Source organism: Trichosurus vulpecula, chromosome 8 (assembly GCF_011100635.1).
Source record: "Trichosurus vulpecula isolate mTriVul1 chromosome 8, mTriVul1.pri, whole genome shotgun sequence".
Classification (NCBI taxonomy): domain Eukaryota; kingdom Metazoa; phylum Chordata; class Mammalia; order Diprotodontia; family Phalangeridae; genus Trichosurus; species Trichosurus vulpecula.
In genome coordinates this window covers 31,288,855-31,305,459 of record NC_050580.1, presented here as the reverse complement: position 1 = coordinate 31,305,459, position 16,605 = coordinate 31,288,855, and the positions used below count along the sequence as shown (strand labels likewise).

General features: G+C 41.4%; 1 protein-coding gene across 2 annotated transcripts in view; it reads right to left on the bottom strand.

The window, feature by feature from the left end:
• Window positions 1–923: 923 nt before the first annotated feature.
• The window catches only part of MYPN (myopalladin), a 137,361-nt gene continuing 121,679 nt past the window's right edge, over window positions 924–16,605 (bottom strand). For both annotated transcript variants that reach the window (XM_036736136.1, XM_036736137.1), the window contains exons 20-21: window positions 11,578–11,711; window positions 924–8,890 (exon numbers count right to left, since the gene is read on the bottom strand). In XM_036736136.1, the coding sequence (XP_036592031.1) occupies window positions 8,721–8,890; window positions 11,578–11,711 (304 nt within the window). In that variant the 3' untranslated portion in view covers window positions 924–8,720. The remainder of the gene's footprint in view (window positions 8,891–11,577; window positions 11,712–16,605) is intronic.

The following is a 16,605-nucleotide window of genomic DNA, read 5'->3' as shown; positions in this document are numbered from 1 at the left end:
GAGGTTATCTTGTCCAAAGTTTTCATTTTAGGGATGAGGAACCTGAGGCCCACAAAAGTTACATTCACTGCCCCAGATTGCATAGGTCTAAGTAGCAGAGGCAGAACGTGGATTATCAGACTTCAAATTCAGTACTCTCTTCATTATATGAGGCTCCAGGGATTAACCATAAAGCTTCACTCAGTTCAGAAAAACCAGCTAGGTTAAACTCAATGTCAAATATATCTTTTAATCTATTTTGCAGATAGAATCAGCTAGAGGTTGCCCCTTGGTGTTATTTCCTCTTTGGTCTAACCTCATCACTTCTCTGAGGTATCCCATTCTAGAAGGCAGGTTTAGGAACCATAAAAACACACGGCCCTACCCTCTGACACATCCTCACCACAGGAAACGGCTCTTTCCTGTACAGTTGAAATATCTATCATTAGTAGAGCAGATTCCATAGAGTTTGTGTGCACTTGAAGAAGAGGGCCACAAAAGCTGCCGTGGAGTTGGGACCCTGGGGTCTGGGCCACGTGCTTTTTGCCCCTCTTTTCACCACATCAGCTGGTTTTCCTCAGTAGTCTCCTCCTATCCTGAATCATTTTCCCTTTTTTCTCTCTAAGTACCCTCCTTTTGGGTGAGGTTATGCCCTCACCTCAGAGCAAATGCTGCTATCTCAGGCCTGGAGAGGCTCTAAAGTTGTGTCCACAGAATTAACACACACAGACTCCTGGTTCTTTCTGAATGCCATATATGAATATGCTTTAAGGAATATTCATATCGAAATATCATAGGCTTCCCAACTATTATTTCAAACTAGTGGCATATCCAAAGAATACTCGAGGGCCAAAGAAAACCACTGGATAGCAAGAAGGAAGTCTGAAATGTTAGTCTAATGTAAAGTCCTTCATTGCGCATAATGAATCTGGGCTAAAAAGCAATTAATTGACAATAAGCAAAACTTTATTTAGAGAAGAAACAGTCCGTTATATTTTCTCAATTGCTTTAAAATGATCAGTTTGAGCTGAACATAGATCCCAAGGGTTTTTTTTTTATTACTAAGCTGCTCCTTGATAACTTGAAAAGCAAAGTTTCCAAACAAAACAAAACCAACCAACAAAACTTCAAAAAAGCATGTCTAGAAAACAGTAACAAGCATGGTTGTTAATTACATGGTCTACCAGGGTACATACAGTCCCCCCTGAACCTTCTGAGAAGGACCAGTAACATCTCATAGGTACAGTTTGCCCAAAGGTGGTGTTAGCTCCAAGTTCTACAGAAAACCTAGCATGCACAATGTCAGGTAACAAGTAAAGAAACCAGAATTATTTCACTTTTTTTCAGCAACATAGGCAAAATATACAGTACAAAGGTATTTTAATCATTTCAGGATGGTTACTTATACTTTTTTCTCCCTTGAGATTTTAATATCCAAAATATTTGAGAAAACTACTGGGTTCCAGCTTCCTCCTAAGGAGGCACGCCATATTTGGGAACCTTCTGGGGACTGGAGTGTTTTCAAGTGGCGTGGGCTCATGTAGCTTGATAGAAAGGAAACACTGATGACATTTCACTTTTTTGGAGGGAGGGTGAAGCAAGTAACTGTGACTGCCTTCAGGACTAGAACTCAAATGATGGTTTTCTTTTTTAAAGCACATCGTTTAGTTAGTCCTGATGTATAAAATACATTTGTTAGGGTTAAATTCAGACTGTGAAGCATCTGAAAAGAATGAAAAATATTCTGAGAAGAGACCAAGACATGAGATACCAATCTTTGAGGACATGCATTGGTTTGTAGTTCTCAGTGCCAAATCCCAGATTTCAACATGGAGGTCACTTAGTGAGAAATCACCAGAACCCACAACCAAGCTTCTTCATGACTATGTCTAGAATAGTGTATGGAATTATCCTGCACTACAGCAGAAAAGAAACCAGGGACTGCATTTGGTCTTCCTATGGGAACTCAAATCCACAGCCAGTAGCCAGGGGCCCCAAAAAGCAGGAGGCAGAGTTTAGACAAATGAACTCTTCCTTGAGGCAGGCTGTAGTGTCTTGTCGTTAAACAAATTTCCCTGGCTTATCTGGAAAAACAGAAATTTGTTTGTAAGAAAGGGGTAGGGCATTTTTTCAAGAGGGCTTTTTTTTTTTCTCTCCAAATGGTTTATTGGCTATGACTTTACATATAGAAGTTTCACCTTTATAGTTTATCTTGCCAGGAAAAAAGACAACAAAAAAGTGGTGGGGTAGGAAAACACATTTGAATTTTGAAAATCACCTCAATCTATTTGCATTTTAATTTGAAATTTGCATTTTAAGATTTTGAACCATTTTTCTTTCAATTTGCCACTTTTGAGGGTTTCTACTATGACAAGCTTGCTTCATCACCTTGTGGCACTGGGACTAGAAAGCAACCAATATTGGGAAAATTCAAGCACAGGAGACTCTGAGATGCTCCTTAAGCTAACTGTACTAGTGCCAAATGTTTCAGATGGAGAATTAGCAGCAGCATAATTACAGTCTCCTAGTACTTTTCTAGTGCATTTAAGTGTTTTTCAGAGGGTTAAGTACTTGAGAGAGACACTGGAGATGGAGAAATATGGGCCATAAAACTTAATGCTAGGCCATCATAGTCTCTACTACCAATTGAAGATCATCAGAAAACAAGATAAAAGCATCTTTGAAATCAATACGTATTTTGATGAGATGTTTTTTGGCACTTGCTTTATACAAATTTGATTTACATACAACTTTTCAGGAACACATCTGTTATGGTAAGGAGAGATAGCTGTATTAAAGTTATCTCCACACCTTCTGTAGGGGTCAACATCTTGTCCTTTACCCTGCTTAAAACAGCAAAATTCTGACATCTCTTTGGCTGCCAGGGCACCTGACTAATTTGTCACAACAGTAACCGTGGGGAATTGCCAAGAGTTGGCTGGGAGTCCACTGGATATGTGTAAGTTCTTCAGAGTTCCAAATGCACCTTGCCATGTCTGTACAGAACTAACCAATGTTTCCCAAGGGGATTCAAACACCACTCAGCTTCACTGATATCTCCAATGTTTTTGGGTAAATGAGCCACCCCATCTTGCAAACTCCAATTTTATGTTCTGCTCTTTTTATCATTGGCAGAAAATATATAGCAGATTTTACCTTTTAGAGAGACCCAACTTCACAGAATGGGATGTTTTCTCCTCATTTCTGCATAATTCTAGACTTGTTGGATTTAAGTTTCAAGTGATAAGAACCTGGCCTGCCCTTTAACTATTGCAGTGATAACTTAACCAGGATGAACCATGCAGATATTAACATAATTTGAACAATAGTTCACATTTATGTAATTACTTGAATATGACTCATGTTTGCAAACTATTTTTGAATGTTTTCAAATTCTAATTCTGCTTATTTTCACAAAGCAAACTTTAGATCTTGAAACCAGTTATTTTCTGCAAAGAAAAACGCAGATTTATTTGAAGCATGAAAATCTTTTTCATTTCCATTTCATTATCTTGTTCAATTTCTAAATTTAGTAAATAACAAACACTAAATCCTTTGTTTTCTATTGGTCAGCTACAGCGATCTGATGGTCATCTGTAGACTCCCTCTCCCGAGCAGTTTTTAATGCCTACCGCATTCTTCTTGTTGATGGTTAGTATCAATTAGCATCAATTAACACAATTTTCAGAGGACTGAAATTCAGGAGTTTCTGATTCTTGCAATTTCAATTTCAATTTGCAGTTCTTTCTCAGAAGGAAGTGGCCATTATTCACACATGAACAAAAACAGTATGTCTTATGCTGCTATAACACCTAATGTGCTAATTGTTATAATTAGACAGAAATAAGGGGCACACACATTTTCAACATGTGTATTTTTTTTAACTGTTAAGACACAATATTAGCAACTTTATTAGCATAATGATGAGGCTGGGGGGTGGGGCAATCAGAGCTCAAAAGCTCTTTGGTATTTGCTAAACAAAGATAAGGCATCTAGGTGGCACCTCAGTGCGTTAGAGAGTAGAGGGCTTGCAATCAGGAAGACTCATCTTCATGACTTCAAATCCAGCCTCAGACACATACTAGCTGTGTGGCCCTGGGCAAGTCACTTAACTCTGCCTCAGTTCCTCATCTGTAAAATGAGCTGGACAAGGAAATGGAAAACTACTCCAGTGTCTTGCCAAGAAAACCCCAAATCGGGGGTTTAATCAGACTCGACTTAATCCCCCTTTTCTTCTCCTCAAAGACAATGGAATTAGTTTTCTGAAATGTTGAACCAATGACAAAGAAAGATGATTAGTAGTGAAAAGTTGTGCTCAGCTGTGTCCTCAACTAAGTCAGCATTCCTGTTACTGGTGAAAGTGTTTTGGCTGCCTTCCTAAAAGATCTGAAATTGTCTGGGCCCTGACAACTCCAGAGCTGCTGAGAGGACAGCTGTCAGCTGACACCCCCACAGTATCAGCACCGGGATTGTGGTCCTGATCTCTCCCACTCCCATTCCTTTCCCTGCCCCCACGCCTTCAGTCAGAGCCTTCAGATTACATCTTGGAGAATTTGTGGGTTCACAAATGGATGAAGAGGAGTCACGAGCAACAGGAATAGTTTAGGGAGCTAAGTCCAGGGATGAGTTCCCAGGCATCACAAGCCTAGTTACGTGGCAGCCACTACTGGTCAAAATACCTTCTATTACCTTACTGAATTTTTCATTTCACATTGTTATAGTTTCCTCCTAATTAGAGACTCATTTGTGTTAGCAAGCATCCTCTCCTAAAAAGGCTAAGACCTCTCTCTGAGGAGGCTTAGGGGCGGCCTTATTAGTGTGTTAAGACTGCTGGCTTTCTAAAGAGAGCTGGAGAGAGAAGGGAGGTGGAGAACTTTGGAGGTGAGGAGATTGGTTTGGAGGCTTGGGCCAGAACGAGGCATTAGAGAAAGGCGCTAGTGCCCCCTAGCGAGGGTAGAAGAGGGATTTTTAAAAGGGAGATGAGATGGCACCGAAGACAAACTGGATTTAAAAACTTTACCTAGGGTCAGGTCTCTGCCCAGGAAAGGGAGACTATATATTTCTCTTTTCCTATTTTTCTATCACAAAGCTCCCTGCTACCAGGCCTCAGAATTCAATTTAGTACTCTACATTAAAGGTTAACTCAGTAGTCTCAAACTCAACTGTCTTTTAAAAAGTTTACATAACTATTACTTGTTTCTCTTCACAAAAATATTTATGTAAGATACTGGTACCACCTTCAAAAGGCTTCATAATATGATTTGGAAGGCTGCAAACTTCTGAAATAGCCCTGGACTGTAGGTCTGAGATTAACCAGGCTGGTCTGGGATCCTAACTACCACTTTAAAATGATTTCTGGGGGGAAATGCATTTTGCATAAAAACCAACTGACTTATAAATGAACTTCTGGAATACTATCCATTTATAAATTAGGGACTTCCTATATTGCAGTCCCACTGGTTGGTTGTCCAGTATTGCTAGATGGCATCATTTCTGACTTGGGCAGTAGCATGAAGAAATTAACTTTACAAGGCTGGATTGTGGCTCATTGCTTGCCATGTGTTCTGATGAAGAAAACAACACAATGCCACTAAAACTGCAATATCTGAACAGAGATAATTCTGTATATTTCCAGGCATTCTATGCGTGCTTTGCCCAGATTTTTTGCTTCCTCTCCTTTCTGGCCATTTCTCTTTTCATTAGGTAACCACAAAAGAACGGGTGGAGGCAGAGGGAATCAGCACTCCTAGCAACATTATTGCTTCAGCATATTTTGAAAGAAAATATCAAAGAAAGTGGTTATAACTGTTTGCTAAAGTGAGATTTGAAGGTTATCTGTGAATTTTAGTTACCTATATCCTCCCTACATCTGATTTTGATGCCTAAACCAGAGCTGGCTATAGAAAGGGCCTTTGGTGTGGTAGGGAAGAAGTACCTCTATGGTATTTTATACCTTATATAATGCCTTTATGGTATTTTTACCCAAAAGGCCAGTCTGGCTGTACCAGCCTCTTTCAGACTCTAGGTGCCATTTTGAAGAAACAAAATGGAAGTCCTACAAAGTCAACATGTAGTCTTTCAACCTTGTCAGTATTCATGGTAATTCAGCAACCACTGAATCCTGTAAGAAGGCAGGGGCTCCTGGGCTCCTGACTCTATCTTATTCTGCTGAGTCAGAGTTAGAAAATACTGTATCTGGAATATATGTAGATGCTTAATAAATGTTTGTCAGTTAAAATTGCTTGGTTCAGGGCGATAAAGTGGTTCTCTACAGACTTAATTCTATGTAGCTCTAGTGATTCACATGGAACTGATCTGTTTCCCCTTCCCCATTCTCCAGAACTAAATTTGTTATAATTACATCCTATCTTTTGCATGAATTCTTTTTACAGAATCTCAGACTCATAGCCTTATACGTCAGGGCACTAATTTGCTTTTCCTACACCCAAACTGCAAACTCGAGAAAGGGATTTTCAGGCTGGAGTACATTCTGTATCAGAATGCAGTCCCTCTTGGTTAAAAAAAGGGCTCATTCATATAACAAGTATTTATTAATTACGGGTTATGTGCAAGAGAGTGTTTTTGGTGATGTTAGAGACAGAGGAATCTACAAATGGCCCTTTCCCTCAAGTAATTTCCACTCTGACAGTTTGATATTGTTATTAATAGACATTAAACAAACAAATGACATGAAAATAAATCTGAGTTCTGAGATTCAAATCTCAGAAATCCAAGAATCTCCCAGCTTTGGAGACTTGTGGGGGTTTAGGATATAGAAGGGGTGTGTGAGAGGCCACTGAAGTAGTAAAGGGAGAGTCAGAACAACGCTGCATATACAGCATATAACGGGTCTAGACATTAGCTAAAAATATTCTTACTAAAAATATTTTGAAACTTATTCTGTTGATTATTTTTTTCTAACAAAAAAATTTCAATTTTGTAGTAGAAATCAACAAGGACATAGGATTCCTTGGGTAGAAATTGGCTTTGTAGTCCTTTCTGCCGCAGGGCATTTGTTCCACAGAGCATGGCTATCTGTATGTACCATGAGGCTTATTTGGACAAATAAAAAATCTAGCATTTTCTCCAAATAACTTAAGTAAAACTTTACTCCTTAATGATAGAATATCTAGCATCTTATGGCCCATTTCTGAAGTGATTTTTAGAGTCAGAAAAGAGGCAAACAGAACCTCACTGAGAAGCCCTTTCTGATTAGAGAACAGATTTTAGCATCAGGGAAACAACCCCTTGTGCCTGGAGGAATGACAGTCATTTGTGGCTAGTTCATCTGTTGAGGGCAAGAATCATGCCCTGTTCATTTCTGTACCTTTGATGGAGCCCTTCACATAATAAGAGCTCAACAAATGAATAGCTTTGCCCTTAGGCTCCTAGGATACCTAGGCCTTTGTGGGAAGCTTGGGGAAAAGGAGACTAGAGACTTTCCCTACAGCCAAGTGGCTGGGAACAGAGAGACACCATCAACTCATGTCCCTGCAGAATCTGCCCTAACCCAGGGCAGATTCTGCACTGATGAAAATCAGAAATGCTGGTTCCCCTTCCTCTGACTTTTTACTTCAGTGTAATCATTTCTACTTAGATGCCACCTTTTAGCTGGGGATCTTAAAGCAGTTAAAAATATAAAATGGCTGCTTTTCCTAATAGCCCACTGCCCTGGTGATGAAATGAATTTTTTATAATTTCCTCAACTTAATTTTCTGTCTTCTTTCTTCATTGTATTGCCAGTTTTAAGGCTTTTGATGAGGTCTTCACTTTCTGATTTCTCTTTGTGCTAAGTTGTTGCTGTAATATGAGACGACCTCTTCCCATTTTAGAAACAGTAACCTATGTTAGTAACTCTTGATGCTGGAGATTCCTCAGCATTTCTCCATAGTTCCTTTTTGGCTAGTTCAACCAGTGTACTCCACTCGTTCAATGCTACAGGGGTGTACTAAATCAGGAATAAACTGGTTATGACATAAGCTGGAAAATCAGTCCTTGGTGAACATAATTTAGTAGTCAAACTCAGAAATCGAAAAAGAATGAAGCAGATAGCATGATAGGCATCAATGTATTATGTGATATTAATTTATCTCACTGTGTAGTTGTGTATGCCTACGATAAACATATCACTCATTCTCAGCAACTTACTGTGTAGTTCCATTTTGGCCAAGATGAAAAAGATGATGTCGCTTCTTTACATACATATGTTCTATGTTACCCCTCTATGATGTTATAACAAAGTGGATTTGATGAGCTCTCCTCAAATTACTACCATCAGCATGACTGGAGAGAGTAGGTCGTGATCTCTTAGCTTCTTTCCCTCCTCTTGAATTTGGCAAGTTAGACCTATTCTAGGGGCCCTAGGTGCGTACCTTCTAAGCATAAGCCTATAGCCTCTGAGGATATGTTGTGTAGCACTATGCATCTCTAACACAGCAGGAGACGGACAGAGCAGTAGCTTTTGCCCAGAGTCATGGCAGACTACCGTGTGGTATTTTGGGTTTAGTTAGCCTGTATCTCCTCTTTTCTCTTTGTCACTCCCTTTCCTCCTCTGTTGTGACTGGGAGATTCCCCATCTGCTTGCTCAGAGTATCCCTCGCAACAAGTCCAGCTGTGTGATAACTTACTAAAAACTAGCTGCTTGGAAACCTCCTGGGTCTTGGCTTATCTCTTCATGTTGTTGACGGTGGGCTTCTCTTCTCTCACAGTCCTTCACCTCCACAGCAGGAGCCCTGAGGTTCTTAAAGTTCTTCACTCTCCACCATACTCTGAGAAGAGCATGAAAACACCACCGTACTTTCCACAGAGGAGAAGGCCGAAAAAATGTCAAGTCCTTTGCTGGTGAGGGATCCATAGCGGCTGCCACTGGGTCGTACTGACATGGGCTGTGGAATCTGCTGGTGCCACTGGGCTAGAAAATCAGGAAGAAAACATGTTAGGCTCAGGTGCATCCAGGCTGGTCTAGAATACAGGAAGGAGGGATGTATGAGAAGTCTGGAAACATAGATTCTAGTCTCTGCTTTAGCCTTCTCATGTTTAGGCCTCAGAAGATATTGTGATTCTTCCACTGCAGGTGAGGTGGCTGAGCAGGACCTCTCTTAGCATCATTTACCCCATCTATAAGCTGGGGGTAAAAATGCTTGGCCTGCTAAAGTCAAGATCAGATTTTTTCCTAATTCTACGATTCTAATACAAGAAGGCAGCAGCAAACTATATTAAAAAAAGACAGACTGCTATGATTAAAGGGAAACTGGAAGCATGCCAGAAAAATCTCTCTCTTCTACCTTGTTCTCCAACCTGGCCTGTCATAGTACCTATGGCATTAGTTACTTATTTTGTGGCTACAATTAAAGAAGGAGGGAGTGATCTCTGGAGCAATAGGGCAGACAGCCCAAAGCCCTGACGTAAAGGCCAGCATTTCTCCCGACTGGAGGCTGTCCCTTGGCAACTTGTAAAAACAGAAAAAGCTTGAACTGGTTAGTTCATTGTATTATGGTGCCCGAGCTGTGTTTTAGAAGGAAGAAGAAGAACAGAGCCAGCTGAAACCTCTGGGGCAGAGCACTCTGGCTGCTGGGAGCAGCTCCTGGATGGCCTTCCTTAGACGCCTCCACTTGTCTTGCCTTGTGTTGTCTGGGGGAAAGTCTTGAGCATTGTGCTGGGCTATAAGGTTTTTTTTTTAGATCCTTATCTTTTTTGTTGTTTTGTTTTTGTTTTTTTGAGCAGGGAAGGCAAGGCAATTGGGGTTAAGTGACTTGCCCACGGTCACACAGTTAGTAAGTGTCTGAGACCAGATTTGAACTCAGGTCCTCCTTGTCTCTAGAGCCAGTGCTCTATTCACTGTGCCACCTAGTTCATCCCCCCACCCCCACCCCCATAAGGTGCTTTAAGTATTAAGGCAAAGAATATACAAAAGGACTAGGCAGTGATAACTCTTGTCATGGTCAAGAAGAACATGCTTGCACCTTCTGGTGATTTCTCTGTTTTCTTAGTGGTATCAGTGGGAGAGGTCTGGGGAGCCTTGTAGTCAGTCAGAGGTCTGAGGGTCCTATTACCTTTGGGCCAAGGGATCGAGTTTCCAAAATGAAAATACACAGGTACACACAGGTGGGTCTATACAAACATTAAGCCACTAGAACAACCCTAAGATTTTTTTTTTATCAGATTTCTTTGGAAAATAGAGAGGAGAGTCTGAAGGTTCAGGACACAAGTTAGGAAAACACTGATGGGGGAGGAGTTAGGAAAGGTCTGCAGAATGCACTGCTGCCTAGAAAGAGCAGGCTTACCCCAGGGCTCTGGAGCTAGGCAGCCCTGAGCAAAGCACAAGGGACTAGATTTCAAAAGGGAAGACAGCCAATGAGAGTGAGGTGTACCTGGATGGTGGAGCAGGGGTATGGGATTACAAGCAAACATGCCATCTGGCTTGGTAATTTTGTCTAGGGTTGGACACATTCAAAAATTCAAACGCTAAATCTCAATGTGGTTGAAGGGTGAAACAGTTCAGGCAGGTCTAGTGTCAGGGTGGTATCATGCCAGCAAAAGGACTTCCAGGGTCTGTGCGTTACCCTGTTGTCACACATGATCTCTAAGCTTGAGCCCACTTTTCTCTAGACTCTGTGTACTGGTGGGAGAGCATACTTTTGGGGAGATGTTTTATACCAAATGATCTTACTATACCACCACCTTTTCTAAAAACTAATAAAGCCTGGATGACTAATTTACATGAACCAGTTATCATGTGGGAAGCACAGTGCTTGGGGCTTAAAAGCAATAGCTTTAGTTAAACAATTTCCAACCCCTTAAGAGGGGGTGGCACCATCGAACTTTAAGAGGGTACTGGGGCCAACACTTTGGAGACAAAACTCATCAGTGGGAGTGGGAGTTGAGATAAGGCCTCCAAGAATCTACATGCACTACACAAAATAATCAGTATCAAAGTAATATAATCAACACCAGTAATTTCTGTTCCTACCACAAATCCTTCCATATTTTAGGCCTTAAAAAGCTTATAAATATAAGGAAATATTCCTTTTTGGCCACTAGATGGCATATATCTAGCTGTAACAAAGCTCTCAGTAGTGAAAAAAGAATCTTGTTGGATTAAAAAAAATGGCAATTAAAAATATATTGTGGAGCTCCCTCTTGTGCTTCACTAAGCAATGCTAGGTGGTGTTTAGCAAAATTGACTGATTTGAGCTTTATTTCACTGCCAATAATTCATCAGTACTTGTAGATAATTTGTGGGTACCAGCTAAGGGAACACTCATGCTGATGAATACTCATACATGGGTCCTTGAAGTACTGCAGATGATTCACAAATTGGATAATCATTCCCTCTTTGCTTTTCTTAAATAGCTGTCTGATTCAATAATTCTTCAATTTGAGTTCTCCAGGGTATAGAAACTACATAAAAGCAAAGATGCTTTGGTAGCTAAGTTGAAATTACTTTGAAAAATTTAACTTCTAGAATGAAAAACCTAATCTGACCAGTCCCTTAGTGGAAAATAAACAAGCTACCTGCTATACCAACTTTGGGCTAAAAGACTAAATGCTATGCATTCCTTTTGGCTGTCTGTTTTAAAACAAGCACATTAGTCCCACCGTAGATATCCAGCCTTGCAGTACATGACACGATGCCAGCTTCATTCTTGGCAGACAGGGTGTACCATCCGGCATCTGCTTTCTTGGCTGGCTGGATGAGGAGGCAGACATAACCTGTTGTGTCTTGGTGCATGCTGAAAGAAGAAAAACAAAACCTTTCACCTGGAGATGTTGCTGTATCTTTGGGCATAGGCTTCGAGGTGATCTCTAGCACATATCCCATTTTGGTCTCCATGATTTTTTGAAAACTTTTAACATTTTTTTGTTAGTTTGTATTTATTTTTGGATTTTTTATTTATTTAATATTTTTAGTTTTCAGCATTGATTTTCACAGGAGTTTGAACTACAAATTTTCTCCCCATTTCTACCCTCCCCCACACTCCAAGATGGTATATATTCTGATTGCCCCTTTCCCCAGTCAGCCCTCCCTTCTGTCACCTCACTCCCCCCGCCATCCCCTTTTCCCTTACTTTCTTGTAGGGCAAGATAGATTTCTTTGTGTCTGTGTATCTTATTTCCTGGTTGCATGCAAAAGCTTTTTTTTTTTAACATGTTTTTAAAACTTTGAGTTCCAAATTCTCTCTCCTCTTCCCTCCCAACCCACCCTCCCTAAGAAGGCAAGCAATTCAACATTGGCCACAAGTGTATCATTATGTAAAACCCTTACACAATACTCATGTTGTGAAAGGCTAACTATATTTTGATCCTTCCTATCCTATCCCCCTTTATTCAATTTTTTCCCTTGACCCTGTCCCTTTTCCAAAGTGTTTGTTTTTGATTACCTCCACCCCATCTGCCCTCCCTTCTATCATCCCCCCTTTTTTATCTCCTTCCTCCCTTCCTGTGGGGTAAGATACCCAATTGAGTATGTATGGTATTCCCTCCTCAGGTCAAATCCGATGAGAGCAAGATTCACTCATTCCCCCTCACCTGCCTTCTCTTCTCTTCCTACAGAACTGCTTTTTCTTGCCACTTTTATGTGAGATAATTTACCCAATTCTATCTCTCCCTTTCTCCCTCTCTCAATATATTCCTCTCTTATCCCTTAAATTGATTTTATTTTTTTAGATATCATCCCTTCATATTCAACTCACCCTGTGCCCTTTGTCTCTCTACATATGTATATTCCCTTCAGCTACCCTAATACTGAGGTCTCATGTATTATACACATCATCTTTCCATGTAGGAATGTAAACAAAACAGTTTAACTTTAGTAAGTCCCTTGCAATTTCTTTTTCTTGTTCTTTTTTTGATTACCTTTTCATGCTTCTCCTGATTCTTGGGTTTGAAAGTCAAATTTTCTATTCAGCTCTGGTCTTTTCACTGAGAAAGCTTGAAAGTCCTCTATTTTATTGAAAATCCATATTTTACCTTGGAGCATGATACTCAGTTTTGCTGGGTAGATGATTCTTGGGTTTTAATCCTAGCTCCATTGACCTCTGGCATATCATATTCCAAGCCCTTCAGTCCCTTAATGTAGAAGCTGCTACATCCTGTGTTATCTTGATTATGTTTCCACAATACTCAAATTATTTCTTTCTGGCTGCTTGCAGTATTTTCTCCTTGATCTGGGAGCTCTGGAATTTGGCAACAATATTCCTAGGAGTTTTCTTTTTGGGATCTTTTTGAGGAGGTGATCAGTGGATTCTTTCAATTTGTATTTTACCCTCTGGCTCTAGAATATCAGGGCAGTTCTCCTTGATAATTTCTTGAAAGATGATATCTAGGCTCTTTTTTGGATCATGGCTTTCAGGTAGTCCAGTAATTTTTAAATTATCTCTCCTGGATCTATTTTCCAGGTCAGTGGTTTTTCCAATGAGATATTTCACATTGTCTTCCATTTTTTCATTCCTTTGGTTCTGTTTTATATTATCTTGATTTCTTATCAAGTCACTAGGTTCCACTTGCTCCAATCTAATTTTTAAGGTAGTATTTTCTTCAGTGGTCTTTTGGACCTCCTTTTCCATTTGGCTAATTCTGCCTTTCAAGGCATTCTTCTACTCATTGGCTTTTTGGAGCTCTTTTGCCATTTGAGTTAGTCTATTTTTTAAGATGTTATTTTCTTCAGTATTTTTTTGGGTCTCCTTAAGCAAGTCATTGACTTGTTTTTCATGGTTTTCTTGCATCTTTCTCCTTTCTCTTCCCAATTTTTCCTCTACTTCTCTAACTTGCTTTTCCAAATCCTTTTTGAGCTCTTCCATGGCCTGAGACCAGTTCATGTTTTTCTTGGAGGCCTTTGATGTAGGCTCTTTGACTTTGTTGACTTCTTCTGGCTGTATGTTTTGGTCTTCTTTGTCACCAAAGAAAGATTCTAAAGTCTTAGTCTGAATCTGAGTCCGTTTTCACTGCCTGGCCATGTTCCCAGCCAACTTACTTGACCCTTGAGTTTTTCGTCGGGGTATGACTGCTTGTGGAGTATAGAGTACTTTGTCCCAAGCTTGAGGGGCTGCACTGTTGTTTTCAGAGCTACACAGCAAGCTCTACCACACCAGCGCTACTCCTCCCCCAACAACTGCCAACCTGGACTGGACTCAGATCTAAGCTGGCTCTGCACTCCCATTCAGATCCACCACTTAATTCCTCCCACCAGGTGGGCCTGGGGCCGGAAGCAACTGCAGCTGTAGTTCTGTAGCTGCACCACCTCCCCTGCCCCCGGGGCGGTGGCCAAACCACGAACTCCTTTCACTCTGTCCCAGCAGCTTTTCCCACTAACCTTCTCTGTTGTCTTTGGTGTTTGTGGGTTGAGAAGTCTGGTAACTTTCACAGCTCACTGATTCAGGGCGCTAGGGCCTGTTCCACCTTGCTCCCGGTCTGGTTGATCTGGGGGCATCCCACACTGGGCTCTTCTCCACTCTGCTCCCAGCTCAGTGGGATAGACCTTACCCAGTGACTATCCAGGCTGTCCTGGGCTGGAGCCCCGCTTCCCTCTGCTATTTCGTGGGTTCTTCCATTCTAGAATTTGTTCAGAGCCATTTTTTATAGGTGTTTGGAGGGACCTGGGTGGGAAATCATGCTAGTCCCTGCTTTCTAGCCGCCATCTTGGCTCCACCCCTCAGTCTCCATGATTTTGATGAAATCCGGATGAGGGCAGCACAGTGTAATAGATGGAGTCTTGTAATAGGTCTTGGAGTCAGAAGACCCAAGTCCAAGTCCAGCCACTGATCTATACTAGATGTGTGACCATGGCCAAGTCGTTAAACTTCTCAATGCCAAGGCAACTCTATAAGTATTAAATTACAAACCTTTGCAGGTAGAAGTTTTCATACTGGGAATTCCCCCATCCTGATACAATCATATGTTTTCCCCCTTCTTCCTACCATCAAAAATATTTTAAAAATCAGGTTTAGGTAAACATCAATGGCACCCTTAAAGGGGGATCAACAGCCACCTCTGTTTCCCAGCCTTTCCATCTTAGATCTCCTAGTTTACATTTGCTTCAGCTCCATTAGCTTCCCCTAACATCCTGGGCTGAGGCAGCCACTTTTTGTCCTTGCAGTCACAGCTCTTTGTATACAGTAGGTACTTATTAAATGCTTGCAGAATGAATGGCACCTGCTCACTGTGAATTTTATCCTATATCTGAGATAGTGTTGAATATCCCTTTTCCACTTATGCTCCTTGAGTTCAAAGACAATTTCATTTCTGTCTTTGTAGCCTAAGTACCTAGCATAGTCGGGCACACAGTAGGTGCTTAGTAAATGCTTACTGGATTGAGATGAGGTTAAACTTTTTCTAAAAGAATGTCTACTAGGAAATCTGGGAAAAGAACACGAAGACAGAAGCGCAGAAACAGACTCACTTGGAGGACAAAGATTTTTTAACAAACTTATTTATAATTGACGCCTAGCCATAGCATGGCTTGGCTGATGGGGCATCCTTGGCCCCTGTTCAGGGAGAAAGGGTGGATATTCAACTAGGCAGCTTAGACTTTTAGCTGCCAGGTGCACGTGTATTTGTGCTGGCACCATTCCAAGGAAGGTAGCAGGCTCAGTTTCCCTCCACATGTGGGTGGGTAGCCAGCAGGTCTCCTCTGCCTCCAAAGGCCCTTGGGGCTTCTGTTCTGCTACCTCTCTGTTACCCTCCCCAGCCTCTCCCCATGAGGAAGGCACTTTGGTATCTGGCTCCCACAGAGCTTCCCCCTAGGCGACTCTAGGACTGGGCCCTAAAATTCCTATCTTTGCCCCTTCCTTGCCTCTTTTTCTCCAAGCTATTTGGTTTTCTTGAAAGCCCATTCACCAGCTGGTGGTTGAGCCTGCTTCTCTCCTTTGGTGAGGACTGGCTTCTTCAGCCGTTGCCCCTAGCTTGCCAAAACCCCATTGATGGATACCTTATTTCTTCTCTTGGAATTTGTCTGCATCCTGCCAGCTCTTCCTAAGGGCCTGAAGCACACTCCTTGTCTCTGTGCCAAAGCTCATTCATTTTCCTTGGCTGGGTCTGCCCACCAAAGCTGTTTCCTGACTGAAGGGGACATCCAGCTCTTAGCTCATGTGCAGGACAGAGATGACAGACAGATCAAGATTTTCCTAGCTCAGGTGACCAGCTCTACCCACTGGCTTCAAACTCACTTCACTCAGGTGCCACTTGCAGGGAAGAAGAGACCTTCCAGAATTCTATCACTACAATTCTAAAATAGAGAAATTATACAATATTTTTTAAGGATATACTTTCTATTATGAGAAGATAAGGGACATTTTCTCATGGCATGGTATGTATAGAAAAGCTGACTACACACAGCTCCTTTAATAACGGCTGGTCCTGTCTTTCTTACCAGTCATGCAAAGCACTGTCCTTCCCCTGGGATCCCCTGGCAGGAAGGACTTCCGACAGAGTGGGGAGGGGGAAGGTCAAAGGAAGTCTAACCTGTCCGATAAGCGGTGATTTGGGTCACACAGTCTTCTCCAACAAAACCACATTTTAGTTTTAGAGCTGGAAAGATTAAGAAGGGCAAAGACAGACGAGTTTATGCATGCTTTCTCTAACCTAGTTTACCATGTTTCCGGTAGCACAAATCAGGTCTTTTCCAGTTCT